At 56.2% G+C, this 27,075-nt stretch overlaps 1 protein-coding gene across 1 annotated transcript in view; it reads right to left on the reverse strand.

Annotated features, from left to right (window-relative positions):
* The window catches only part of TBC1D22A (TBC1 domain family member 22A), a 275,779-nt gene that overhangs the window by 63,154 nt on the left and 185,550 nt on the right, over positions 1-27,075 (reverse strand). The window contains exon 11 of the mRNA XM_081059292.1: positions 21,315-21,442. Coding sequence (XP_080915418.1) covers positions 21,315-21,442 — 128 coding nt within the window. The remainder of the gene's footprint in view (positions 1-21,314; positions 21,443-27,075) is intronic.

Raw genomic sequence — 27,075 nt, forward strand, 5'->3', positions numbered from 1 at the left:
CGGGGTAGGTGCTCTCAGAGGCTGCAAGGAGCAGCATGGACTGGGTGGTAAAGACCCCTGACAGCCAGCCGGAGGCTTCCAGGCTTTCTCTGACGGGCAGCACAGGTGCCAGCGGAGGCCATTAGGCAGAAAGGAAGTGGGACAGCTGCCGGGGCATGCAGCTCCTGTGCCCCGGGGGTCCCACCGGAAAGCAGCACTGAGGAGGCCCCATTCACAGGGCCCTGCCTCTTCCGAGAAGCCGGCTCTCACAGAGCACGGCAAGGAGACCCCATTAAATGCATAAAGAGCAGGTATTAGATTGTGGGCATCTGTTTTTCTAAACCTACACAAACAAGGAAATGGCTCACTCGAGTGGACGTAGCTTAGGAACAAGGAGAGACGAGCCTATCTCTCTCCAGAGAACAGGTTTCCAAGTTGCCTGGGAAGGGTAAAGACTCAGCATTAACAAAGTACCTGCTTCCAGCACCTCCTGAGTTGTCATGGTGACATTTCCAACCGGAAACTACTGACACTGGCCAGTCCCTTCTCCTAAGTTCTCTCGATACCCTGTTTCCCCAAACACTAAGACCTCGCCGGACCATCAGCTCTAATGCGTCTTTTGGAGCAAAAATTAATATAAGAGCCAGTATCATATCATATCTTATCAGACCGGGTCTTATATTACAGTAAAATAAGACCGGATCTTGTATTACTTTTTGCTCCAAAAGATGCATTACAGCTGATGGTCCAGCTAGGTCTTCATTTGGGGGGAAACAGTAGATGCGGCGACTCATCACAGGAAAACAAACGAGCCCAGCACGGCCAGCGGGGCCATCTCACCGAGCCGCCACCTGCGCTGCACAGAAGCCGCAGCCTGGCCTGGGTCACTGCAGGAATGGGGGCCCAGCACCATGGCTTCTACTGCTCTGGACTGAAAACAACAGTCAGGAGGTCAAACCTGAATCCCTTCCTTTTTATTTGATGTTCTTTACAGACCCACCATGGCATTTGTCCCCACTGCTCCCCAGGGATAAGGGACGCGTGGCCCTGCACCACCTGGCCTCGGGCTGCTGCGGGATGAGTGCCAGGTCTCATGTGTACACATCGCTCCTCCCTCTCGCCGACCTGGGGTCTGGCTGTCAGGTGTCCTTCCTGCCACAGTCACTGTGTCCAGCTGGGGTGGTCCGAGGCCCAGCCACGGGCGGTTCTGACGACAGCCTCACACGGCGCAGAATGATGTGGATGGAGCTCCGTGGGAAGATACAAGAAGGGGTGCCCGTGTCACATGGACCCGCCCGACATCGATTCTGGGGGAGGTTTTCCGCTTCCCTGCCGGGGTCTGCAGCGACCTCAGAAGGGAAGGCTGCACAGTGAATCCCAGGAAGGCGCCATGTTCCTGCGCTAACAAAGGTGCCCGCACCACAGCACAGATTGGGAACTTCAATACCTTGAACAGAACTGCTGCTTCCTACAGCCTGGGAGGACATATGAGCTTGTGGTTTTCCAGAGTACACGGTTCCCTATTTCCTTGCGAGTTTTCGCGGTCACGTGTATTTCTTTGCCCATTGTATGCTTCCACTTCAACAGTTAGAAGAGTCTTTCAGTTATCATTTTTCCTGGAATAATTTGATATCCATCATTTTTATGGCAGCATTAAATTTTAAGAGAGAATTGAGAGGGATAGAAAATCTATTGCCTATTCTAGTCCCAAAAGAAAGACTTTAATAAATGCAGAACTTTCATTTTACATTCAAATCTGATCCCGGGGCCAGAAAGCTCTCTTCCTGGCTAGGAGCCATCTGTCCTTCAAGCTGGAGTGGGGGGCGGGTCTACAACCGGGGGGACAGCTCCCCACTGGCCCCCAGCTTATTGGGCAGACCACGACACGTATGGCCAAGAGGCATGGCTGCGATGGTTGGAGGACAGGGCCACACTGTCGCCCCACAAACAAGGTCTGGCAGGTGTTCCTGAGTGCTCCCTACAGGACACCAGATAATTCAGACTGGGCTGCCAAGCACCGTCATCTACCAGTGCAGCCCTTGGCAGATGCCAGTCTGCCAGGACCTGCCCAGTGCCAGGCCCAGAGGCGGGTCAGGGAGCCCCTACCCAGGAGGGCCTGCAGGCCCAGCGCTTGCAGCCAGAGCGCTCATGGGGCCCAGTGACGTGCTGCAGGAGCAGAGAAGTGGGGGCCCCCATCTGAAACACGGTGAAAAGGCCACTCTGCTGATGTGACTCGGTATGCCACTTTCAGCCAAATGTGGGACAAGGTGATGATGCACAGCTGAAAGCCACAGTGCTACCATGAAAGCCCAATGGGCTTCTTTTCAGTCACACCCCACCATCCCTCTGCCTCGGTGGGCCCTCCGTGGGCGCCCCACCATCCCTCTGCCTCGGTGGGCCCTCCGTGGGCGCCCCACCATCCCTCTGCCTCGGTGGGCCCTCCGTGGGCGCCCCACCATCCCTATGACTCGCTGGGCCCTCCTCATAAATACATTTCTGTGCACACTCAAAGGGCTAATGGTGAAAACCAGCTCCCTGGACCCATGCTGACAGGCACATTTTAGACAATAATACTCTCAAAGCCCAAGGGAACACAGGGCTGCTCCCAGCATGCAGCCCAGTGCATCATCTGCAATCCAAGGCAGTGGTTTCAGGGGAGGGTGGCCAGCAGGAGGCACGGTGACAAAGCCCCTCCCCGCCCAGAACAGAAGGACAGGTGTCTGCATCATAACACCTCCCCAGGTTCAGAAAGTCCCAGAAGTAAATGACGTGGTTTATTTAGTGGGACGTACTGGCTCCTTCTCCTTTCCCAGAACTTCCACAAACCACAGCCTTGGAGCAGGAGCAAGAGTTTCCAGGACAACTGATGGGCAGAGTTCCATTCAGAGGAAAGAATGGAAAGGGCAGAGGTGGAGCCTTGTCCCCTGACCCTGAGCGAAGGGGTCCCCATTTCAATTCAGGCTATAAAAGCAAAGATTAGAAATGGGTGCAGCCGACACCCCAGCAGGGCGGGTCTGGGGAAGACCGAGAGCGCCTCAGGTTGGGGGGGGGGGTTGTGCTGCCACCAAAAGGACCAACAGGGACACCAACCGTGGGCCACAGAAAAGCAACATGTGGACTCAGCAGAACCCAGTGGGAAGCCCAGGGGGCTGAAGGCTGACCCATGTCCCCAGCTTCCTGACTGAGGGTCCCTTCATCCCTTCACGGAGCCGCTGAGCGCAAGCTGGAGACAGGGCCTACTCCTGGAGTGGTGACGGCCACACGAGCTGACGTGCGCTAAGTGTCTATGACAGTAACTGGCTTGTGTGGGCTCTTCATTAAGTGGGTTTTCATTATTATTGTTATCATGGCTTTTATCCATTTCTCCAACAGTTCAGGAGACTGATTTCTAAAATGAGTTTTAGGGTACCCATGAAAAACAAAAACAAACCCTAAGTATGAAGTTCAAATTTAAAACCAATAACCTCTAGAAATATTTATACCCCAAGACTCCTCGAAACGGAAGTGCTGGGCCATCTTCAGTGTATAATTCTAAATAATGGGGAGTCACAGGTGACCAGCTCTGGGACAGTTGGGGAGACTCTGCTTCCTCCAAAGGGGGGCTCTCACACGGGAACAAAGCTCACCAATTGGGGCCGTGGGATTCAAACGTGTTTGTGCCACACAAAGATGATGGAGCCTGACAGGCACGAAGGGCCACTGGGTCAGGAGAGCAGAAAGGAGCAGTCAGGTCACCTGCCGGGAGAGCCATCAGAGCACAAGTGGCTCCTGGGGCGCTGAGTTCAGAGTTCACAGCGCTGGGGGGGAGGGGGGCGCTTATATCAACAGTAGGGTGGTGCCCAGGGGCATCTTCTGAATCAAACTGGCCACAAAAATAATGTCAACCTGTGGAATCTACGCTGGGACTCTTTCAATTAGGTGTCAACTCCCAAAATTTCACTTGGCAATTTAGTCATATTAGCTCCATTAAAAACTTGCTTTTGCAACTTTTGTTGTATTATTAGATTTTGCAAGAAGAGTTATTTTAACAATGTACAATATAATTAGCCACTTAATATCATTAAAAAAATTTATGAGCCTTTATGAGTTGAAAAACAGCCCCAAATGGTATTTATTAGCTATCCGAGACTAAAAATAGGACCCCATTGCCTCAGTGAACTACGTTTAAAAAAATGTAGTCACAAATAATATGTCTAATTATGTATTAAACTAATTCTTGCCTTCACCTTTTGAATTTCTAAACTCCTTACCTCATGTATCATTTTAATTATTTTTCCAGTTCATTCCCAGGGAAACTGGCTGATGGAGAATTAATTAACGGGCCCAATGAAGAGGCTGCAGCATGGCCCTGCCACAGTCTGCGCCCTGGCCTCATTTGCATGTCTCCTTTTATTCTAAACAATAGCACTGCTGAGATTTCCGCATGAAATTGTTAGCTCGTTAAAGACAGCACAATCATATCCATTTCCACAGATACTCATCAATTATCACATTTTACTGTGAACACGACCCATGAATAGAGCAGACACTGGAGCTCCGGGCCCCAGGGCATGACAGACCTGACAGGCATTTAAATACCCGCCAGGAAAGACCCCCTGACCGGTGGACACACGTATGGACAGGAGGCTGCAGGGCGCAGTAGGGTGTCCTGCTGAGCTGTGTGCAGGCAGCAGAGGGAGAAACACACGTCCCCGGGTGAGCAGGCCTCCTGACTGTACAGCGTCCAGGGCAGGGACGGCTGCTCTACCACAGTGATGCTGACAGAGGGGGAGGAAGGGTACTGGGGTGGCAGGTCCTCTCCCCAATGGCGGGCCGCGCGGAGGGGCCGCCGAGCCCGACACGAGCCTAGTTTGAGACGGCGATGGCACATGGCAGGTGTCCTGCGGAGCGGACAGCCGGGCACCCAGGCATTGCCCAGGAGACACCCCACCGCTGGCTTCCCGAGGAAACAAGCCGGGACACCAGAGCCTGCCTGTGTCCTGGACACTAGACACACACACACATGCGCACACACACACACACACACACACACACACACACGCACACCGGCTGTCCCTCCCCAACATGTCTTACTGACTGCTCAAGGGGCACCTACTCTCTGTTGCCCACTCAACAGGAGACAGTTCTCATTGTCTTTCAACGTCCATCCTGGAGCAGTAGGTCTGCTCCAAACATGCAAACGAGTGCTCAAAGCATCACACGTAAATGGGTGGCCAGAAAGACGGGCAGGAGGACGAGTGCACCAGAGCGGTGAGGCTGGCAGTCGCCCCTCCATGTGTGCGGGCAGACCCACAAGAGCATTACGAGGGCCCCTCGTCGGACAAATGCTGAGCAAAGCTCGGCTGGGCGTGTGGGGTCTTAACCTACTTCTTCCAAGTTACCGAATGAACGGCTGCGGCCCCTTTCCGGGGCTCTGGCTCCAGCCCCAGCACTTCTGCCTGTTCTGCCCTGATCCCTGAGGACGCGCAAACCTCCGCCCTTCACCCTGGGCACAAACGACAGCCTGGGCCCCAGCTGCTGAGGGCCCGCCCCTCTGAGGTCCTGCCCCTCTGAGGCCCTGCATCAGAGCACAAGTGGCTCCTGGGGCGCTGCGTTCAGAGTTCACTGAGCACACACACAGGGAAGCCGGTCGGAGGGGCAGAAAGACCCGTCCGCCCTTTGTGTTAATGCCCGTGTCTGCCCGTCCCTTCCGCTCTTCATTACTGGGAGAACAACGAGGCAGGACTTATTCACTGAAAACAAAGCTGAACAGACTGGAACTAGGATTCATGTGCCCAGGTCTTCTTCTGCCGCTAACGTCCTAGAAAGAGACTGAGTGGTGAGGATGGGTTCTTCAAACGCCTGGTACCGGCCAGGCAAACCAGGTCCACAGACGCCCTGTAGGAATCACTACTTTTCATTAACAGTGCTGCCCCAAATCAGAAAACCCGAACACGGCTTTGCAATTTCCTATCCAAATACAAGCATTAAACCTGGGCAAAAACAAGCAGATGAAGGAACAGGCGGGGTCACAGCAGGCATGCTGAGGTCAAGTGCTATCCAGGGCCCCGGGTTCCTCCCCACCCAAAGGGACACCTGTCCATGCAAGAGTCACCGGTGGGTGCGCTGCAGAGAAGCCAGCTGCCCAGGCGAGCCCGGCCCGCTGAGATTCTGCGTGCCAGTTTGCAGGAGCTGTGATGGGAATGCGTCTCGCTCTGCCACGATGTACTTTTCCCTTCCCGGCAAGGCCTAGCACCCAGGCGCAGGCCTGGCCAGCACTTCCCAGCCTTCCTGTGCAGCAGGCATGGCAGGGCGTTCCTCACCAAAGAAACGTGACAGAAGGATGGGGCCACCTTCTGCTGAGATGCGCCATCACACGTTGGGGCTTTGGGGGAGCAGCAGGTCAGCATCCCCACGTCCCCGACTTGGCGTGGCCCCTGCATGATCTCCTGAGGTGTCCCTGCATGCCCCAGCACCCCGAGGAACCACACCCAGGGAGCGCAGGTCCCCTCTGCTGCCCGTCCACTCGGGGACTCAGTGGCATCACACTTTCCTGCACTGACAGCGAGGGGGACTGGCGGTTGTTTTCATGCACTTGGGGTGTTTTCTCTTTTCAACAAAACCACCGATTCTTTGAGAAGGGGCCTGTGCTTCACATGCACACCCGGGCTTATTTAGTTCCCAAAGCGGAGGCATATCACAGCGACAGCCCTTCCCAGGGAGCCCATCACCTTTCCTACCTGTCCTCAGCACATTTCTGAGGCTTACTCCAAGTCCCCTTTGCATGTGCCACGCCTCCCCTGGCAGCGGCCTGCGTCCAGCTGTCCCCTGGGCATGGTCCCCGGGATGCATCGAAGGTCCTCCGACTCCGGGTCCAAAACGGGGCTACGCACCATCCACACCGCACACCAGACAGCGGGCTTGCCGAGGACGTGCGGGCGGGATTGAGCAAGTGAGCAGGACTCCAGGAGTCTCCTTGCCTCAAGACGTGAAGACGTTTGCTGAGGCAAAACGAAACACTCAAACCTAGCGGCTTCCTGGCACGAGGAGCAAGAGGACACGACTGGGCACCAGACGGCCTGGGTTCCCAGCAGGGAGAGGGCGCCAGGCAGAGCAGCGTGGACATTTTCCCCTTCCGTCTGCTCAGCTGGAGTTAAGAATCCAGAAAAGCTCGGGACTGAAAGACCTTTAACCTCTCAGCCCCTAACTCTAGAAAACTAGAGGGAACATCTGAGGTTATGATCCCTCGGGTCTCCTTAGCCATCCACTCCATCAGTTCCAACTCCAAGTCTTTGATAAGTCTCCCGGAGAACCACAGCCCACAGCCGTAAAAACAAATCTTCACAGCATGCATCTCACACCCCTCCCACCCCACTCCCCACCCCCTGCAGGTCCAGGTGAGCCCAGCTGGGGACAGAGCGCCTGTGCAGGTCTGAGGTCACCTGCTCTGGAGAGAAGGCCATCACCTGGGCAGAAACCACATCTGTGCAGACACAACTTAGAAGATGGAGCTGGAACGCTTTAACTTGTCACTAATGCGAGTGAGGAGCCAAAAACAGACTAAAAAATAATCCCACTTTATCATTGTGATTCCTCTCATTTAAGAAAACATGGATACATCCTCCAGAAATCGCTTCTTCATAATGACGGAGATTAAAGTGTACAGTACATTTCTCAAAAGACATTGTCAGCTGCAGAGAAGAAATTAAAGACACTTCTAGAGTTAACATTTATTCTTTGTGAAATTTAATTAAAAGCAGCTCATTCCTGACACCTTAACGCACCAGAGACCCTGAGTATATCGAAAGACAAAAGGCCCTCGTAGTAACTACTTCTCAGAGTGTGTGAATACCCAGATGCTCCCAGGATTCCACGTTTTGGGGACAGTGACAGTAGCAAGGGGGCCCAGCTCTGCCCCACCCAGGCCCAGACTGCCCCCCAAGCCACAGTGGTTTTATAAATGACAGTGCATTCACGGCAATAAGCAAAGGAAATGTTTTTCCTGAAAACAAACTACCATTTCTATACTTAAAATAAAATGCCACCAGGTGAAATGGATCAGACGGAACCATTTAATCCTCCCTGACATTAACCACATTGAGCCAAACAGCTCAATCTGCGCAGACATTCAGCAGGGACATCAATGGCCCCGACCCCGTGTTTCCTGAAGCACACGTGGCCTCCGTGGGCACAGCTGCCCGGGGACCCAGCGGCGGTGCCGGCCTGTGCTGCATGCCAACCAGGTTGATGCCAATGAGACCCCCGGTGCCCACGGGTATCCTGCTCCAGTGCCACCCACACGCTCCCGCCCACGGTATCTTCAATCCTAACCCCAGGGGGCCTGTGAACGTGACCTTAGTGGGAAGTAGGGTCTCTACAAAAGTAGAGGCGGAATGCTAGGTGACAACAGAGGCAGGCACTGGCGTGCTGTCTACAAGTCAAAGGTCACCAGGGACTGTGGTGACACCGGAAGCTCGGAGAGGCAGGGACAGACCTTCCCTCGGCCTCCAGCAGGAACCAGCCCTGCTGACACCTTGATTTCAGACCTCTGGCCTCCAGGACTGTGAGAGAAGAAAGGTCGGCAGGTTCAAGCCCTATCCTCCCACCCCCGTTTGTGGCACTTGGTCCCTGGGCTCTAGGAAACAAGCACCACACGTAACAGCCGGTCCCGTCCTCTGCCTCCTCAGGCTTGACCAGAAGGGAACCCAGGCTTTTCCCTGACACTGTGCTCCCCTCTACTTCCAGGGTCAAGGAGACTCGTCACATAGGCCGAGGAACCCTGCAGGGTGGCTTCTCTCCATCTGTCAGATGAGGTCTCACTTTCACTCTCAGGGCTCCAGGGACCTGGCTGGGCCCGTGCTTCATGTCCCCAACCTTTCCAGGAGCATTCTGGAGGCTCTGTCAGCCTAGTGCAGGCCCCCCTCTTGTGGGCAGCAGGCAGGGACGCTGCGCGAGGCCACGTGCCTACCTGGCCGAGAGTGGGTTCCAGGTACAGCACGTGGAAGGTTCTCAAAGCAGACTCGCCGGAGGTCAGGGGACAGAACGCAGGCCCCAGCATGGGAAACACTGACGGGGAACATTGCCAGCCCTGTGATGAGCGCTCTCTTAGACTCGCGGCATCTGAGGACCAGAGAGGGGAACCCACAGACCAAGGCCCCATACCTAGGCAGGGTGGCTGCGAGCTGGCCGCTGGCCCACACCGCCTCCTAAGGAAGACACGCAAGGCTCACAAGTCACACTGCATGGGGCACCACCGCCCATCTTACACCCCTCGAGGACCCGCGGCTCAGGCAGGGCCACAGACACCCAGGGCCAGCCGGATGAGTCGGGACCTCAGCCCAGGTCTGGAAAAGGTAAGCCCCACCGGCATATCTGCACCACGTACCTCTGACAAACGACTAACACAGCTGAACAGTGAGGATTCATACAGCGGCCTGGGAAAGGCACAGGCAGACAAGCTGAACAATTAGAAACTCATCTCAGTGGTGGAACAAAGCCTGGCCCTGAGGTCACATGGGGGGACTGTGCCCCCAGTGGCCCCCAGCCCCAGAAGGAAGTCTGCCACCAAACCACTTAGCAGTTGAATGCTGAAAGGTTAGAACGGGCTGATTAAATTGCATTTGCATATGTATTCCCATTTTTGAATACGCAAGAAATAAAAACTTGCAATACTTTTTAATAATTTGGACTTAATGCATATTTAGATATTTCTTTGTGTGGAGCTGCTTGCTTTGTTAACTGACAGAACAGACAGGCGCCTCTGGAAGGGGTTCCTGAGCACTATGCAGATTACCTGCCCCACGCCACTCACAGGCTGCTCCCGGGCACGCAGGGCACAGGCTTTCCAGGCTCCTCTGGCCAGGCAATGCCCGGCAGTGAGGGGGGCTCAACATGGGACCAGACAGGTCCCACGCATTGGGGCACGCTCATCAACTGCAAGGAAGACACTCACATCTGAAAATCACTCTGAGGAAAAGCACCAACCTTATCTTGAACTGTCCTTCAAGGAGATCAGAATAAACCCACAGCCCCCGGCAGAGGAGGCCCTGGGGACGCCACGCCCTTCCGTGTGACAGGAGTGTCCTGCACACCACAGCCCACAGGATGCACTTGTTTAGTGGGCAGGGCCACCTCCTCCTGGGGCTGGAGACAGAGCACAGGAGCAGCAGCAGCTGACACCTGCAGGAGCCAGATGGCCGAGCCGGAAACCCTTCACAGAGGCAGCAAGGCTTATGGGACTGCACCCAGGGCCACTCTGAGGCCTGAGCTTTGGGGAGAAGAGCTGTCTCCAAAGAGATGCGGTGCCGACCCCAAGGGCTCCCACAACCACACAGCGCGTCCCGTTTGCCCTCTTGCAAAGGTAGTGATGGCAGAGTGTGACTTCAGGGGACCAGGAAAGCGGCAGCCCCTCCCCACACCGTCGCCTGTGCACCCCTCAGCCCAGCCTGCAACCTAAGAGAGGAGGGCATCATCTGTAACCTGGGCAGGTGCTGGCCCGCTGGCCCCGCTACTTGACTTCAATCAGAGCCAAAGAGCCTTTATTCTGTTATCACAGAGCGAGGGGAGACGAATGCCGGCTTCCACAGGCCTGCCGAGGAAGTGGGGCCACGCCGGCGGAATAGCAATGAGCACGCCCGCCGCCTCTGTGAGAGGCTCTTGGCCGCGCCGCCAAAAGACACAGCAGATGCTAGGAGGCCGACCTCTGGGGTATAAATAATGCGGCTGGGGACACTTGGCATAGGGGGGACATCTGGGCGCTGGCCTGGACCACGGAGCCATGCCAGGGTCACACAGGCGGCCTTGTGACTCCAGGGGTGTGCCGGGGACGGAGAGAAGTGAGGCGGAGGGTGGCTGCTCCCCATGCCATCAGCTGCTCTAATGGGAAGCCCCGGCAGACCCACTCGCTGCCCCCCAACCCCCAGCCCTGCCCGAAGCCCTCCCTGAGCCCCTCCCCCAGCACAGTCTGCGGGAGCCGATCCTCCTGCCCCTAGTAACTGTCTCTTAGGGCTCCTCTGTACTCTGGACAGACTGTGACCTCCGGAAGCAAGAGCCATATGGCGCCTGCAGAGGGTGTTCAGCGCCCAGAACCCTGCAGGTCACACTGGGGTTCCAGACGAACACAGGCGACAACAGTGGCTCCACGTAACTCATCCCCTAGCGTTTAAAAATGTCCCACCAAGCACCTGCACAAAGTACAGGGTGTCGTAAAATGTCGCGCGGCCAGTTACACACACGTGGGAAACTGTCGCAATTCAACAGTACCCATGGGAATGAAGACAGAATCCCGGTGTTACCACCTGTGGCTGAGTGGAATTAAGAAAAATAATGTCAATTAACGTGCCTCATGATGACAAGGGTACAGCAAAACACCGCTGTCACACACCACCCACCACAATCGACATAAAGGATCCCGCAGAGCAATTCACCACCCGCCTCAAGTGCGTGGGTTACTGAAGACAAAGGCGAGAAGAGACACTACTCGCTGATGGCAGTGATTTATGCTGGGGCAGTGATGTCCGAGGCAGGAGCTTTCTTTTCTCTAAAGATTCTGCAACTTTCTCAAGGCGAATGAATAGAATATTTCAGAAAGTAATCGGAGGTGGAGCAGGCCCGCGGGAAGTGGGCTCGGAGTCGAGGGTTTATCCAGGCCCAGCGCCCCCGCTCAAGGCCTGTGCTTCTTTTACTGGCCTCTGTGAGCTCAGCAATTAAACACAAGAAAGTCTGCCAGGGTGGGGACACTAAGCTTCGGAAGTCTCAGTCCTCACACAGGGACAGGAGGCCCCTGGCTGGCCCAGGACAAAGCCTGGTCCCCAAGAACTGGCATGATCACGCCGGGGGCCCAGGCAGATCCCATCTTCCCCTCGTGGGCACTAGCAAAAGGTCACTGGAAATAGGCCTGGAAACCTTGGAACCACTCCGCACACTTGTGACGCCCCAGGCCGAGCTCCTGAAAGCAGTTTGAGGTGAACTCGTACTTTCTCACTTTCTTCCAGAGCACGTAAAAGGGAAGGTAGTTACTGGGCGGTGCCAGACCTTAGAAGAGTCCCTGAATGCAGAGCACACTTAGTAAGGGGCAGAGTGCCAGCGGGCACGACCAGGTACTGCAGCAGGTCGCCAGCACTGCCAGGCACGACGAATGTCCCGCCGTTCAGGGTGTTTGCAGGCCCAGGAGACGTGCAGGGACACAGCTGCTCCCGGCACTGTGCCTGTGCGTGCGTGGGTGCTGCAGGGGATGGGGTGGGGACAGACGTGGGCAGGGCAGGGGTACAGGGACGTGTCTCGGGGCGTACTGTGACACACCCCCCCGCCCCATCACGCCTCAGGCCTGGCAGCCACCATCATGAATGCCTGCTCTGCCCTGTGCCTCTGTCTGTTAAGGAGGTCTCTGTAACTGGGGGTGCAGGTCGAGAATGTCAGACACGGAATAACCGGCTGCTCTGGGGACAAGGCCAGGCCTCCCACTCCCGGCCCCTCGCTGGTCCGCGGGAGCAGAGAGACCACACCCCCATTTGTTCTGTGACTGCGGAAGAGCAAAGGGCCAAGGTCCCCGTGTCCTCAGATGTCGTCTGTTCTTGGGCCTGGACCGACCTCAGGAAGTGCTCACCCATAAAACGGCCCCCGTGTGCCCCGTGAGCAGCAGGCTCTCCAAGGGCTGCTCTCTCACCGATGGGAGGGGCCGGCTCCCAGACAAAGTGCTGCCAGAGCAGTGGGGCAGGTGGCGGTGGCCTCACCAGGACCTTCTCCGGCTGCTTCCTTGTTCTTACTTTTGTCCTTTCGGCTGACAGCCACCACAGGCCACCTGCCCTGACTGTCCCAGAGCGAGTTCCAGTCCTGGCCCAGCTGCCCTTGGCCCACCGCCCCCCTCCCCGGGTCCGACAGGCATTTCAAACACAGGAGGCCTGATAGAATGCCTCCTTTCCACTCCCTCTCTCCACTTTCTCCTGCCCAGTCTTGCCCAGCTCAGTAAGTGCCACCTAAACCATCATCTGACACCAAATTATCTACTGTTGTATAACAATCACGCACAGCTTAGCGGTGTAAGATTCCTTATCTCGCCATTTCTGTGGGTCAGGGACTCTCCAGGCTGTACGGAGTCCAGGGGTCAGCCGGGCTGCAGTTATCTCAAGACTCAAAGGGAGGACCTGTTCCCAAGCTCGCTCATGTGGCTCATGGTGGCCTCGGGTCCTCACTGGCGGATGCCAGAGACATGGAAGGGCCCGCGGCACAGCCCACAACGTGGCAACAGCTTCCCTCAGAGACAGCCAGGGCCACAGCCAGCAAGATGGAAGTCACAGTGGGAGAGGCGAGAGCCCGTCACTCTGCCACATTCCACCTGTTGGAAGTGAGCTGCGTCTGCAGAACATACTCGAGGGGTGGCCACAGGAGGGCGCGACCCAGGCAGCAGGTGTCATTCAGGCCTTCTGACCCTTCCAGAAGCATCCACCACACCCAAACCCACCTTTCCTTCTTCAGCACGTACCTCTGACTGCACCTCAAAATCCAAGGTGAACATAAAGCCTGGAAACGTAGATATTTTATTTTCCACCAGATCCCACAGACGGAAGACGTCCTTGGAATCAGGCTACGGTGTCAGTGGTGCCTGGTTATTGCAAAGCCAGCCTTTCCGTGTCGTCTCCACAGCCTGCTTCTGACCGGGCCACGGTGTGTCTCAGCGCAGCGCTGCAGAACCCCCAGGCCGTTCCAGCACACCCTGCACGGCCACTGCCACCCTGGCCCTGGCCGGTTCACAGCAACCCTCCTCCTGCTCCCCACACCCCCTTCTGCTCCGTGTTGACCAGGGCTTGAAGTGTTCTTGGAGCAGCACTCCTGGAAGCTTCCATCACAGGGAGCACACATCTCCTCAGGGCCACCCCTCCACGATGCCCTCCTGGCACGCAAGCTGCGTGGGCCTGGACCCCACTGGCACCAGGAATGTACGTCAGTGCCTGCACGGCTTGCTGCAGCCCCCGCACTGGATGTGGCTGTCTGAGCTCAGGGCCCATGTCCTCCGTGGCCGCGTGCAGTGCTGAGAACAGGGCCAGGTCCTTAATGCGTGTCCAATAAATGGCTCAGGGGCTCCCCACAGGCGAACGATGGATTGATTTCCTGAGAGGCGCTGGGAATGTGCTCAAGGGCATGGCAGCCCCACCCCCGGCCATCTCTAACTCAGCTTCTCCAGGGGTGGTGAAGATTGGCCACACAGCAGGAAAATGAAAACAAGGGGGGAATTTCACCTCCCACATGGGAAAGGACTGGGTGCCATGGGAGCTAGCGCAGGAGATGGGTGTCAGGGCAGCCCCTCAGGGGTCCATGCAGCAGGGGGTAGCTGGCCTTTGAAGGGCCGGAGCCCCTGGCCCTGACCTCTTCCCCGTGTCCCTGTGGCACAGCCAGGCGCTGTGGAAGGTGGACCTGTGTCTCAGAAGGGCCAGGCCCACAGAACCCTGGAGCTCTGCCACTGTGCGGAAAGCAGAACGCTGCAACTCCAAGTCCCAGTGTCCCTTCTTCACGTTCTCTCGCCCCGTGGCTCGGCGGCTGCAGGGTGCCAGCTCAGCAGGCCATAGCCCCGCACCCACCACACCCTGCAGGGCACTGTTCCAGAGCCGAGGAGATGTGGAGAAATGGTGGCAGCCCCTGGCAGCTGGACCTGCTCTGGCCGTGCAGTGCCCGAAGTAACAGACCTGGGCCAGGCTCACTGCGGTCTGATGCCGGGCATTGGGCACAGTGTCCTGCAGGAGGTGGGTACATAAGGAATGAGCACAGCATGGGAGGGAGTGGCATGTTGCACGAGTCCCTTCATCGCTGAGACCCCCAGGTGCAATTTCTATAAAACCTGGGTAACGATGAGAGTCTGGCAATAACACGAGGATGTGTGCAGCTCCATGGTTTACAAAGTACCAGGGCTACAGAAGAAACACGACTTTATCTAGTGCCCACTGTGTGCCCAGTACTTCCCGTGCCAGAGCATGGAAGTGCCCGGTATGGCCCCCAGTGGCCTTCTCTGTAGGGAAAGTCTTACTGGCACATAGCCACCCTCCATGCCCCTGGGCCACAACACCAGGGAGCACACGGCCCCTGTGGCCCACGGGCCTGAAACACTGACTGCAGGGCCCTCTCCAGGAGACGCTGCCAACCCCTGTGCTGAAAACACATCACTGACTCCCACAGCAATCCCACAGGCGAGCTCGAGAGAGGGGACCTGCCCACGGCCCCATGGGCAGCGCTGAACTCGGATGCAGATTCAGTTCCTACAACTCCCAAAGGTCGTAGAGGAGTGTCCACTGGGGCCTGTGGGAAATGTCCCAGCAAGTCCTTTCCTTGTGGCCCCTGGGTCAGTTTGACTGGAAACTTACTGGGAAAAAACACCCTCCAGGCTGACGGCCCTCGTGCCACGACCCTCCCATGGCGTGTGCCAGGGGCCTGGGGCCAGAGGCCTTGCCCACAGCAGTGTGCGGGGGCCCTGTCTGAGGAGGTGGCGCCCCAGACATACGGTGCGTGATCCAAAGCGGAGGGGACCAGGCTCCACACGTCCTGTCCTGTGATTGGCAGCCCGCCCTATAGCAGTGGTAACAACAGATGCCCTTTGGGATATGGGCAGTGGAAGTTTCTTAATCAGAATTCAAGTGGCCTTTGGATCTCACCAGGAAGGGATTTAACAAATGCCTTCAGCCAAATGAAGGCATCTTGCAATACTCACGGGGGGAAGGAAATTCTTCCTTTCCTTGAAAGAAAATCACCAGGCCGTGGGCAATGTATGGACTGTGCAGGCCCCCTCACTTGCACACAGGCCCCCCTGCCGCTTCCCAGAGTGCCACTCCCATTCACAGCCATGGGCCATTTGTCTTGTCATCCACTGACGGACACTAGGTTATTTCCACATCTTGGTTTTTGTAAATAATGTCACCGTGAACATGAGGGTACCGGTAACTCCATGAGATAATAATTTCATTTACTTTGGATAAATAAATTCAGAGTTTCAGGATAAAAAAAAAATCAATATTCAAAAATCAGTTGCATTTTACACACTAACAACGAACCATCATAAAAAAAAAGTTCAGAAAACAATCCCATTTACAATAGCAGCAAAAAGAATAAAATACTTAGGAATAAATTTAACCCAGGAGGTGAAAGATATGTATACTGAAAACTACAAAACACAGATGAAAGAAACTGAAGAAGATACAAATAAATTACACAATATTCTGCGTTTGCAAATTCGAAGAATTTATACTGTGAAAACATCCAAACTACCCAAAGTAATCTTGAGGTTCACTGCAGTCCTATCAGAATTCCGGGCGCATTTTCACAGAATGAGGAAAACAAACTTAAACCTCATCTGGAGCCACAACAGACCCCAAGTAGCTAAACAGTCTTGAGCTGGCTGACAGTCTCATGTCATTTAATAAAACTGAACGCTTCGGTCTCCTGCCTTTCAGGAAATCTGCATGCCAACCCCTCAGGCCTGTCTCCTTCCCAGCACGGTCCCCCAGTGGACGTCCCCCTCAGAGCGGAGACAGTCCCGTGGCTCCCCCCAGGCCTGCAGCACCAGAGCCCACCCCAGCAAGCACCTGGGAGGCCAGGGATCCTTGTCCAGGGCACAAAGCACACCCACTTCCATCCTCTCGGGAGGAGACTGAGCAGACAGACAGGCGGCTACTGTCCCAGGACCTATGGGTAACAGGCTGTGGGGGTCTGTGGGCCCTGCAGGCACCAGTGCCCAGGCCTCCGGAGCTAAAGTGCAACCAGGCACGTGGGGTGACAGTGTGGCTGTCACTCACGTCGGTGCTCTCCCAAGACTCTGGGGGCTGCAGGGACAGGCTGGGGAGCAGGCTCTGGGCTTCGGACAGCAGAACCCCATGAGCCCTAAGCCAGGGCACCGCCCTGGGTCTGTGGTGTGGAGATGAGACAGAAGCCTCATTGTGGCCGTTTTTCCAGAGAATGTGCATGAATCCCAAGATGGCAGGTGCCGCTGAGGCCACAATACTGCAGGGCTCCCTGGCCCGGAGCAGCTCTGAGTGAGGAGAGGGCGTGCGGTGTGGAGCGTGGGGCCGTGAGCTATCAAATGTACCAACTGCAGCACCCCTGGTGCCATCAGCCAGGCAGGGCCCCTGGGGTCAGAGCTCCTCCAAAGCACAGCCAAGCTGACTTCCTGCCACAAGCTCACACTTCCACCCACAAAGGCCACAGAGGGAAGGTCCCAGCACACGCGGGGTGAGTGGCTGGGCCTGCAGCTCCACAGTGTGAGTCCAACAGGGAGATGGCACCTGGTCACAGGTAACAAGATACAGGTCAGCCCAAGCTGTTCCAGACACCCCCCAAAGGGCACCTGTTATGACTGAACCATGTTCCCCCCAAATTCATAGGTTGAAGCCCTAACCCCCAAAAGGACCGTATTTGGAGAAGGGGCCTCTAAGGGTGCGGTAAGCAGGTCCTAAGGTGGGGCCCTGAGGCCACAGCACGGCTGTCCCTGTAAGAGCGGGGAGACTCCAGGCATCTCTCCATGTGAGCACAGAGGACAGGCCACGTGAGGACACAGTGAGAAGGCGGCCGTCTACAAGCCAGAAAGAGAGTCCTCACCAGGACCTAACTTTGCAGACACTCTGATCTTGGACTTCAAGCTCCCTCCCTCCGATCTCTTAGGTCCCAGCTCAAACCTCCAGGCAGAGGCCATCTCGCAACCTCTGACCTCCTACCTCTGACTTCTGCACCACAAATGGTAACTCCAGCATCCTCCGTCCCTTCCTGAGAGTTTGCGTGTTCACGCCCTGCCACTGTCACCACCTCAGCTTCTTCAGCACCAGGAAGACTGCAAAAGCAGTTCAGCTCCCTCTTGGACTCGAGAAGGTTCCCTCTCCCGGCCATCCTGCATGACTAATTCTAAAATGCCACTTTCGCTTCTTCTCCACTCATAAGCAGCTCCTGGCGCCAACTCTGTTTTCCTCACAGCATCTCTACTGCTAACACTGAGCCTTTCATTCGTCACAGGTCATTTCTTTACACGTCCGTCATCTCTCCACTGGAACGTGAGGGGCCCGTCCAGCTGCTTGTGTCTCCCCAAGGCCCAGCACAGTGCCTGGTGCACACTGGGCACGGAGCACAGATTTGTGGAAGAAACGTTTGCACGGAGGTGGGGAACGACGCGGGTGAGCAGAGGCCTGAAGGCACCGACCCGGGCACCATGCCCCACCGGAGCCGCCCAGGGCCCAGCCTGCGCACCCGGCCTTCCAGGCGGTGGTGACTGACACCTGGCCCACCTCCCAGGTGGCAGCTAACAGGGCTCTTGTTTCACTCCCCCATTCCTGACCTTATTTCTGAATTCAAATAAAGAAAAGAACACATGCCAATCAGTCACCAGCCTTTATGTCCGCAGTGACGTTGAACCCTGAGGTGGCACTAATGTGCAGGCCACCCCATCGGGGAGCGGGCACACACCTACAGTCACAGAATCATTCTCACACATCCTCCAGGGCAGGACACTGATGCTCAGACCTGCTTCCTGCAAACCACTCCTGACAAGGACACACGTGTGACCTCTGTGGTCTCGTTTCAGGCCAGGCCACGGGACGCGCCTGGAAAAACCACGGCGGAGTTTGTAGGAGGACAGCACCCGCACACTCAGGGAGGCTGAGGGGCTGCTGGGCCTTCCGCGCGACATGCTCGATTGTCAGCAAACGGCTCCCAAAGGAAACTGCTCAGCCACAGGCCAACGGCCCTCTGCCGTCCTCCCCTCCAATGTGGGGAGGAGAGGCCAGAGGTCTACGACCAGCGAGCCTCCAGGAGCCCACCCCCAGCGTGGACAGCAAGGTCCCCCCAGGGCCAAACGGCTGCCAGCACTGGGACAGCTTTCTCGGAGCCAGAAAGAGGAAGTCGAGCTCGGAATTGACTATCCCTGCCGCAACCCGTTCCAACAGCTGTCAGACTGGAAACACCATTCGATCTTCCTGTCACCCTCAAGCCTGCACTCACCCACTTGAAAGCAAAGCCTACTCACCGGCTTAGGGACACAGATCAGGCAGTCAGGGTTACGGGAGAAGCGGGGGCCAAGAGGAAACAGATGAGACGAGAGCATGCCCGGGCTGACCAGGACACCAGGCACATACAGATGATGGCCCCAGCTCTGCAGCTGCCGACCAGCCAGCAAGGAAACAAGCCCAGGGGCTTCCCTCTCATGTGAGGTCATCAAAACGCAGGCCCCGGATCCGGCTGAAGAGGGCAGGATGTGACCCTGCACAGTCCAGGGTGGAGAGGGAAAGGAAAACTGGTGTCTGGGGCCTATGGAGGCCTGGCCCCCAGCTCCCATGGCTGAGACCCCGGGAGCTGGACGGCCCGTTCCGCACAGGGCAGCCCATGGCCAGACCACGCACCCGGGGAGCAGGGGCCATCTCCCTGCTGGCTGAGCAATTTCTGATTGCGCTTTTTTAATGCCTTTTTTTCACACTTGTGCCATTGTCTAGTTTGGGGTCTGGGATGGGGTAGGTGCTTATCTACTGATATAACCTTTAGTTGACACGTCCCAGAGAATTTTCAGCTGCTTTGTAAGGGGTTAAAGACTTACTGAAACCTGTAATGGCCCAGCTAATAAACACCCGTTTAGGGAAAAGTAATCACCAATCACCATCCTATGATTGCTCTGCATTTTCACTGCCAAAAGATGCAATGCAATTTCATGGTTCCTTGGGCCTGTAAAATAAAAATACCCCCAATTTTTAAGATATGAAAAGGTTTATGACCAGGGGACATCAGTTTAAGAATAAGTCCATGGTACAAACGAGTGAATTCATGACAAAATTTAATTTTAGGAAAATTAACTCAATAAAGGTGTCACACTTGTACTTATGTTTTAATACGTATTAGGTGTTTTAGCAAACTGGTGAAGGGCCATGGACACACAGATCTGTTTTCTAGCTCCCCAAAATGCGACTGACTTAATATCTCATTTATCCATAATGGGGACAGAATGGCCAGGAACTCTGCTTAATGAGGGGCCAGGGTCTTGAACAGCCTAACCCATCACAAACGGTGAGTGTTCCCAATTTACGGGAGATTAAGTTTCGCTTCCTGAGATGTTTCCGAGACCTAGTCAACGGTACAGGCTGCTGGCCACTTTACCCAACAGCCCAAGGAAAGGCTTTATGTCCCAACCAATGTTAGCGGCCAGAAATTCTGCCATCGCCAAAGTACCTAGAAAGCAAAACCAAAGTGCAGGATTTGGACACAATGCACTGACTCATCCTAATTTCTGTAGTGGGCATCACTAGAATAGACAAGCTGCAAGAAGGAAAAGCAAAGTCAAACACGGGGCTTCAGAGCCACGACACACTCGCAGGGCCCAGGGCACGTGGGCCAGCATCAGGAACAAAGCTTTGGGTCACGGTTCTAGGTGGCTCATGAAAACTAGCAGGCGTGGAGGCGCTGCAGGTCAGCAGCCAGAGTTCCCTGACCCACGGGAAGAACATATCGTCCAGACCAAGGCGTCCTTCAATGGCGGGAGGGGGGCCGGAGACCCTTCCAGCCTGCTCAAAGGCCCCTGCCTGCCACCACCATCTCGATGGCCATCCACAGGCAAGGCTCTGATGCTGGAGCCCAATCCCATGCCTGGAAATAACACAGGAAGCCTGCCCTGGAGCTTCCCTGCGCAGTCTCCGAAGGCAGCTGTCAGAGCCCCACGCCCCAGAGGGTGATGCCCACTGCGGGAGAAAGCCTGTGTGTGCTCAGAGCTGAATGAACTCCAGCCTCCACTGGGATTCGATGCCCACCCGTGAGTAAGAATGAAAGGCCGCGTGTCACCACCCAGCGTGGACTCGGCTTCAGTAAACATCGCTGACAAAATGAAAAGGTGCTAGAATAAGCAATGGGACACTCGAGGGAACAAAGGTGGTTTGTTCCAGAAAACTCAATCTCCTGAAAAAATGAGTTTCATCAAAATCGGTGGAGAGTAGAAAATTTCCCATTGCACTGAATCTGTCAGTGAATTTTTGAAAATCTTTATTATGAGTAACTCAAAACACAAGCCGCGTGAGTCTGAGTGTGAGTGTCTCTGGGAGATGTGGCTGACACCCGCCAGAGTGACAAGTACCCAGCCATCCCCTAGGACCCTGCCAACATGTAAATGGCTAGTGAGCACCAGAGACAGTGTCACCACACGGCTGGGATGACATTCAGCTACAACAGAATTACTGAAAGTTCCTTTTTCCTGTTTTACATCTATTCAGATGACAAGAACATCAGAATTTGACTTTTCAAAGACCTTAGTTCAACCGAGAGGAAGGTCTGAAGGCAAAAGCCACGTGCAGCACGCAGCCCCAGCAGCAGGGGCGCAGAGGACAGGCCAGGCCGCGGTGGGGGGCAGGAGCGCTCACCTGGTAGGTGTCCCACAGGCGGATGGTGCAGCGCAGCGGCACCTCCCTCATCAGCAGGTTGTTCATCCAGCGGAAGGCGAACTGCAGGTACCTCACCTCGTGCTGCTCCAGGTGCCGGTGGACTTGCTCTGAGGAAACACACACAGGCCCGAGGCTGTCAGGGACAGCCCTGTGCAGGTCCCCGCTGTGCCCAAGGCCCCGCGCCCACCCACAGCCACCGCCAGGGACCCCAAGCTACCTCCTGCGAGGAGCAAAGAGGTCACTGCTATTAGAGAACTTCACTTCACGGTTCACTCGTCCTTGAGGAAAACAAACGCTGGAGGTGATGACGCCACTGCGTGCTGAGTGTGCGCCACGCCGGGGAAGCCCACATCCACACCCAGGAAGAAGGTCGGGACGCCTGCCTTACACGCAAGGACACCGGTCTGACAGGGACTGGTCGGGCCCCACAGGCAGAGGCTCCTTCTCGGGCACAGGGCGGGCCCACCAGACAGGGCAGGAGATGAGCTCCCCGCTCCCCGAGACGGGACCCACTTCAACCTCACCCAGGCAAATGCCCACCTGCTCCCTGCAGGACCCAACCAGAGAGTGCCAAGTGGGGCACAGCCCTGAGCCCTGGGCCAGGTGCCTCTGCATTCCAGATTCCAGGCTCCAGGAAGACGGCTGGGCCTCTGGGTAGAACAAGGCTTTACAACCTGCCCTCCCAGGCACACGACCAGCCTTGAAATCACCTGCCCCTCCACATGGCGCCGCAGTAACACAGCTTAGGTCCCTGCCTCGCCAGCCCAGACAACTGTGCTGGGCTGTCAACAGCCTGCCGAAAAGGCTTTGGAGCTCCATGCAGCTCCACGTCTGAGGATCCTGACGTGTCCCTCCAGGAAACAAAGGTTCTGGTGATCATGGTGACCACGCTCCCCTCTCCGGAGTGCTGCCCATGACGTTCCAGCCTGAAGGGCCTAGAAGTACGGTGCTGCTATGCAAAACGGGCAAGTGCTGCCTAATTGATCCGATGGGCCTGGGACTTCCCCACACTCCTCTGTTAACTGTGGCTGCCCAATGTCACTAAAGCCCTCCTTCCACCCAGCTGTTCTCCAACCTCCTGAGTCAGAGACACCTCCTCCTCTGCAGGGCTCACCTTCCCCAGTGGCCTGCCCTGAAAAGTAACCCTGAAAAAAGTACACAGGTTTTTTTTTCAGTTCTCCCAAAGAAAGCTCTAGAAATGGCCAATAAATAAGTGTGAAAGAGAAGTTAGTGCTCGGTCGTTTACTGGTTCGTGTTGACTCGTGTTCCAGTAACTGACGTGCTGCAGAAACAAGGCTTTCCTGACCACTGAGCACAAGCAAGGGGACTCACGGGGGCGGGGGGAGCTGCATCTTGCAAATGCAACTGGGGAAGGCCAAGCGCCTATTCCCACGGAGACCAGGCAATCAGGACGCCACGGACAAGCTCTGGGTGGCTCTGGTTCCCAGAACTGGAGCGGCTTCTGCACTGCCTCTGCTCTCCCTGTCACCGCCACCACGTCACCCACCCCAAACGGTGGCCATCCTTGGCTGACCAGAGCTCACACACCTGAGCAGCCCCAGCTCAGGAGGCCGGGTGTGGGGGGAGGGACGGCTGGGCAATGAGGCCCCGTCAATGTTGTGGTATAGAGATAGCAACACAAGGTCACTTCCCACCAGACAGTGACCAGTCACACAGTGGGGCCCAAAGGCTCACCTCTGAGGCCCTGCAGCCTGCGAGAGCCAGCTACCAGGGAGGGGTGACTGCCCTGCAGGAGGCTGATGAGACCAGGTGCAGGGACCCCAGAGGCCCCTCCCGGTGTGTGCTGCCTCCACAGGGACAGACGGGACTGAAGGCTCCAGGTGAGCAAAGGCCAGGCCTGGGCGCAGGGTGCCGGGTCCAGGAAGCAGACAGGGGTGGGGGACCCGGCAGCAGGGGCTCTTCCGGCTGGTGTCTGCTCACCCGGTATTCAGCTCCTATGGGCAGGGCTCCTCTCCCTGGACGGGCAGTTCCTGCACCAGGGGATGGGGGCTTTGCTCTGCTTTACTGACAGGTTCTGGCACACACCCATGCAAACATGACGGAGCCTGCATTTCTGCGTTAGCAAAGCCCCATTTGTCCTCCCCGTGAAAGCACAGGGACCAGGGGCTGGAGTCAGGGAACCTGCTGGGGTCAGGACGAGAGTCGGCTGGAACCAAACAGGGTTCATTAGGGCAATAAGGACAGATCACCTGAGGAATCTAAAATCCTTGTTACACTAAAACCGAAACAAATATACATATGGCATGAAGGCAAATAATCATCACTAGTTTTTTGGATAAAACCTGACATTTCAATGAAATTTCTTCTTTGCACTGGGCCCTTCCAGCTCCGTCTCCCAAGCACCGCACCCCCATGTGGGTTTGTCCCCCAGCCTTGGGGCACTTGGTGAGGGAACAGGGGAGAGCAGGTCGAGGAGTCCAGGCCTCAGCACCAGGCCAGCTGCCGGGGGAGCGGAGGGCGCCTGACGGGGGAGCGGAGGGCGCCTGACGGGTGCAGTCAAGGCTGACAGTGGCCTCAGGGCTCCCACACAGAGCTGGCACCTCCTTATCTCAGTAGCTGTTAAAACACAGGTTATCAGGCTCATCTCGACTTTCTCAGTCAGAATCTTCCAGGTGGGATCTGAGAATCTCTGCTTAATCAGCTCTCCAGCCACAAACCTGTGCTTGGGACCCTCAAGGGGCAAATTACACCAGGGAGCAGCCCCCAACAGCCCCCAGGAAGACAGGACCCCCGCCCCTCACACAGGGTCCCCATGACAGAGGTTCGCCCCAGGACGGGGTTGGTGGAATCCGGACGTGGTGTGCCACTGCAGTTTCCATCACAGACTTCTTCTAATCAACTTTTGTTTTATCAGATGCATTTTTTTTAATATACTTAATTCCACTATCAAAAACAAGCTGCCACTTGCTCTAGTGGAGGGTAAAGTGGCACATGAAGTGCCACTTGCGGGTGATGGGTGGCGCCTCCACAGGCAGCAGACTCAGCAGAACCGAATGGCAAAGCTTTTCACAAAGGGGTCATCCTTTCCCTGTGTCCCCGGCCTGTCAGCCCAGGGGCACTTAACCCCACGAGGGGAGGTCAACTCATAAACAACGCAGTTTGAGAAACACTGGCCCACAGAATAAAGTCGGGGTGCCTTAGAATGAACCTCCCTTCTCAGCCCTCACTCCTGCCCCCTCCCCACCCCGTGTGTCCTCAGGTGGCCCCAGTGCCCCAGCACAAAGCCCACTTGTTCTGCCAGGGCTCCAGGCTCTCACGCCACAGTCTGCCAGGTGGGCCCCCCCACCCCACCCAGGGTGTGTCCTCTGACACACCCAGGGTCAGCAATTCTCTCCTCTTGGTTCTACAAACAGCCCTAGTAAAGCGTTTATCACCGTGTACTGGGCTTCACGGCCCTGGGACGTGAGCTGCTCTGGGGTGCAGCGCCCAAGTCACCTTTGTTTCTCCAGCCCCTGGTACACACTAGGTGCCGAATGAGAGCCTGAGTGAGTGAGTGAAGTGAATGAATGAATGAATGAATAAAATGTGCAGCCAAAAGCATGAATAGACCCGATTTGTCAGTCCTATTTCTCCACGTGGCAATGCTGAGGAGTTTTCCAACAATGCGATGGAACATTCTGCTCTTTTTAAAGAATTGAGATGTATTTCTAAAATTATCAGCAGCTACAAAATTAAATCTCTAGAAGTTCTTGGGGTCCTAAGTGGTGCCTCCATCCAAAGTTGACCTTTGCCCTTTCCCCCGGGGCAGAAGCCCCGCCAGCCCCCGTTTCAGGCCAGGGCGCTGACGTGAAGGGGGAGGGGGTGCTGGTCAACGTGCAATTCAAATATGATGAACACTTGAAAACCAGCAGCGTAGAAAATGACTAAATTTTCTGAACAAGGCTCTTTTACACAGAAAAAGAGGAAGGAGCTCTAAGAATATGCATCTGGCAGTTCGGGGAGAGCAGGCTAGCAGGATGGTAACAGCCTGAAGAGAGCACCCAGGAAGCGGGGGGCCCTGCAGGGGCCGCGCCCAGGACCCTTGCCCGGCCCTGTCAGGCGGCTCCTGGTCCTTCCTGGTCCTTCCTGGTCCCCCCCGCCTGAAGCTCTAGGAGGGCATGTAGGCTGTGGCCACTGCGCAGTCCTGACTGGTGCTGCCCAGAGACAAGCAGAGGCCAGCCCACTGTCCCCTCCAGGGGCCCAGCGCTAGCACAGCACAGCCCAGCCCCCTCAACGTCAGCAGTGGCAATGTCCCATTTTAATAATCGGAAATGAAGTGCCAACTCCAGGTTTACAGGCATGGATTCCAGTGACTTTTTAGCAGGTTCCAGGACTCCTGGGCATTGGCTCACATCTCCTCTGCCCCAGTGATGGTTTGTTAGCTGAGGAACTGTCACGCCCAGGGTACTGACTAGGAGCCATTTCCCAGGCCCTGACTGCGGCCGCAGCAGGAACCCGGCTTGCCGGGGTGGGTCCTCCCGAGACCGTGACCTTGTCTGGGCCGCAGACTGGCACGGAGCCTGGGCTGGCGTGTGCTCAGTGCTCGGCACAGGTGTTAAACCTGCAGGACCAGGCCTGGAGCTGGGTGCTCCCAGGACACACGGACAGGGTGACCGCTGGGGGAGAAGCTGCCCACAGTGAGGGACACATACCCCGGCAGGTCCCGGTTTTGCCTGTGGCACTTCCAGCCCACTTAAGGAGAAGGTGTCATTTTTTGAACTGGGAAAACAAACAGCTCTCATATGTGCCTGGGAGGCATGAGACACCTTTCTAAGGTAAACCAGCAAGCAAACAGATTTGGAAAATTAAACAGACATTTCTGAAACATCTGCCACTGAAGTAACCTAACGAAACAGAGTAAAAATGAACCCTTTCTCTTCTGTGCTGAGTTCCACCCGAGGCCCCACCTGCAGTGGGTACAAGAACCGGCGAGCCCTCGGCTCCCCCCGCCCCCAGGAGATGTGGAAAGAGGCGACCAACTCAGGCTTGGCCAGAAGGACCTCAACCCTGACAGGTGACAAGCAGCTGCCTCATACCAACCACTGAGCTGGGGACAGCCTCACCCACAAGGCAGGCTGGGTCATCTGTCAAAGGCTCATGCAAGGCAGCAGCAGACTGAAGACAGAACCCAAGATTGTTCCCTTCCGTGAAATAAACCCACATTGCCATTGCCAGATGGGTGCCCTGACTCGCCCTGTGTGTCAGCCTGGGCACAGCCACCTCCCTCAGCCCAGCGCATCTGGGAAAGCATGGGCCACAGAACAACCGGAAGCCCGACGCAGAGGTAACCCCGGGAGCCGCAGTCCTTCCAGCACCGAGGCACCGCCTCCAGCAGGTCCCCTGGGAAGATCAATCTAGCAGGGGTCTCCATGTGCATGCGCTGCCCGTGAAGGTGACGCAGCCGGGCACACCAGGCCTGTGACCTGCCCTCCTGCAGCTCAGCGACTTGTAGGAGCGACAGAAAGAAAATTCAACCCGAAGCCTCAAAGTGGCCTGGTTCATCAGAATGACTGACCCTCAGTATCCTGAGTGCCAGGCCTTCCCTCGGCAACGTGCGGCCTTGGAGGGGAACTGCAGAGGCAAACACGTGCCCATCTGGTGGGGACGTGTGCCCTGGGCGTGTGGCAACACGAGGCCCCACTGAGGCATCTGACTCTCGCCGGGCAGCCACCCCTGGACCCGGGAGCATCTGTGCCTTCTCACGTGGAGGTGCCCATCCTTCACTGCGACAAAGCTCGCC

This window comes from Rhinolophus hipposideros (genome assembly GCF_964194185.1).
Source record: "Rhinolophus hipposideros genome assembly, chromosome: 9".
Taxonomy (NCBI): Eukaryota; Metazoa; Chordata; class Mammalia; order Chiroptera; family Rhinolophidae; genus Rhinolophus; species Rhinolophus hipposideros.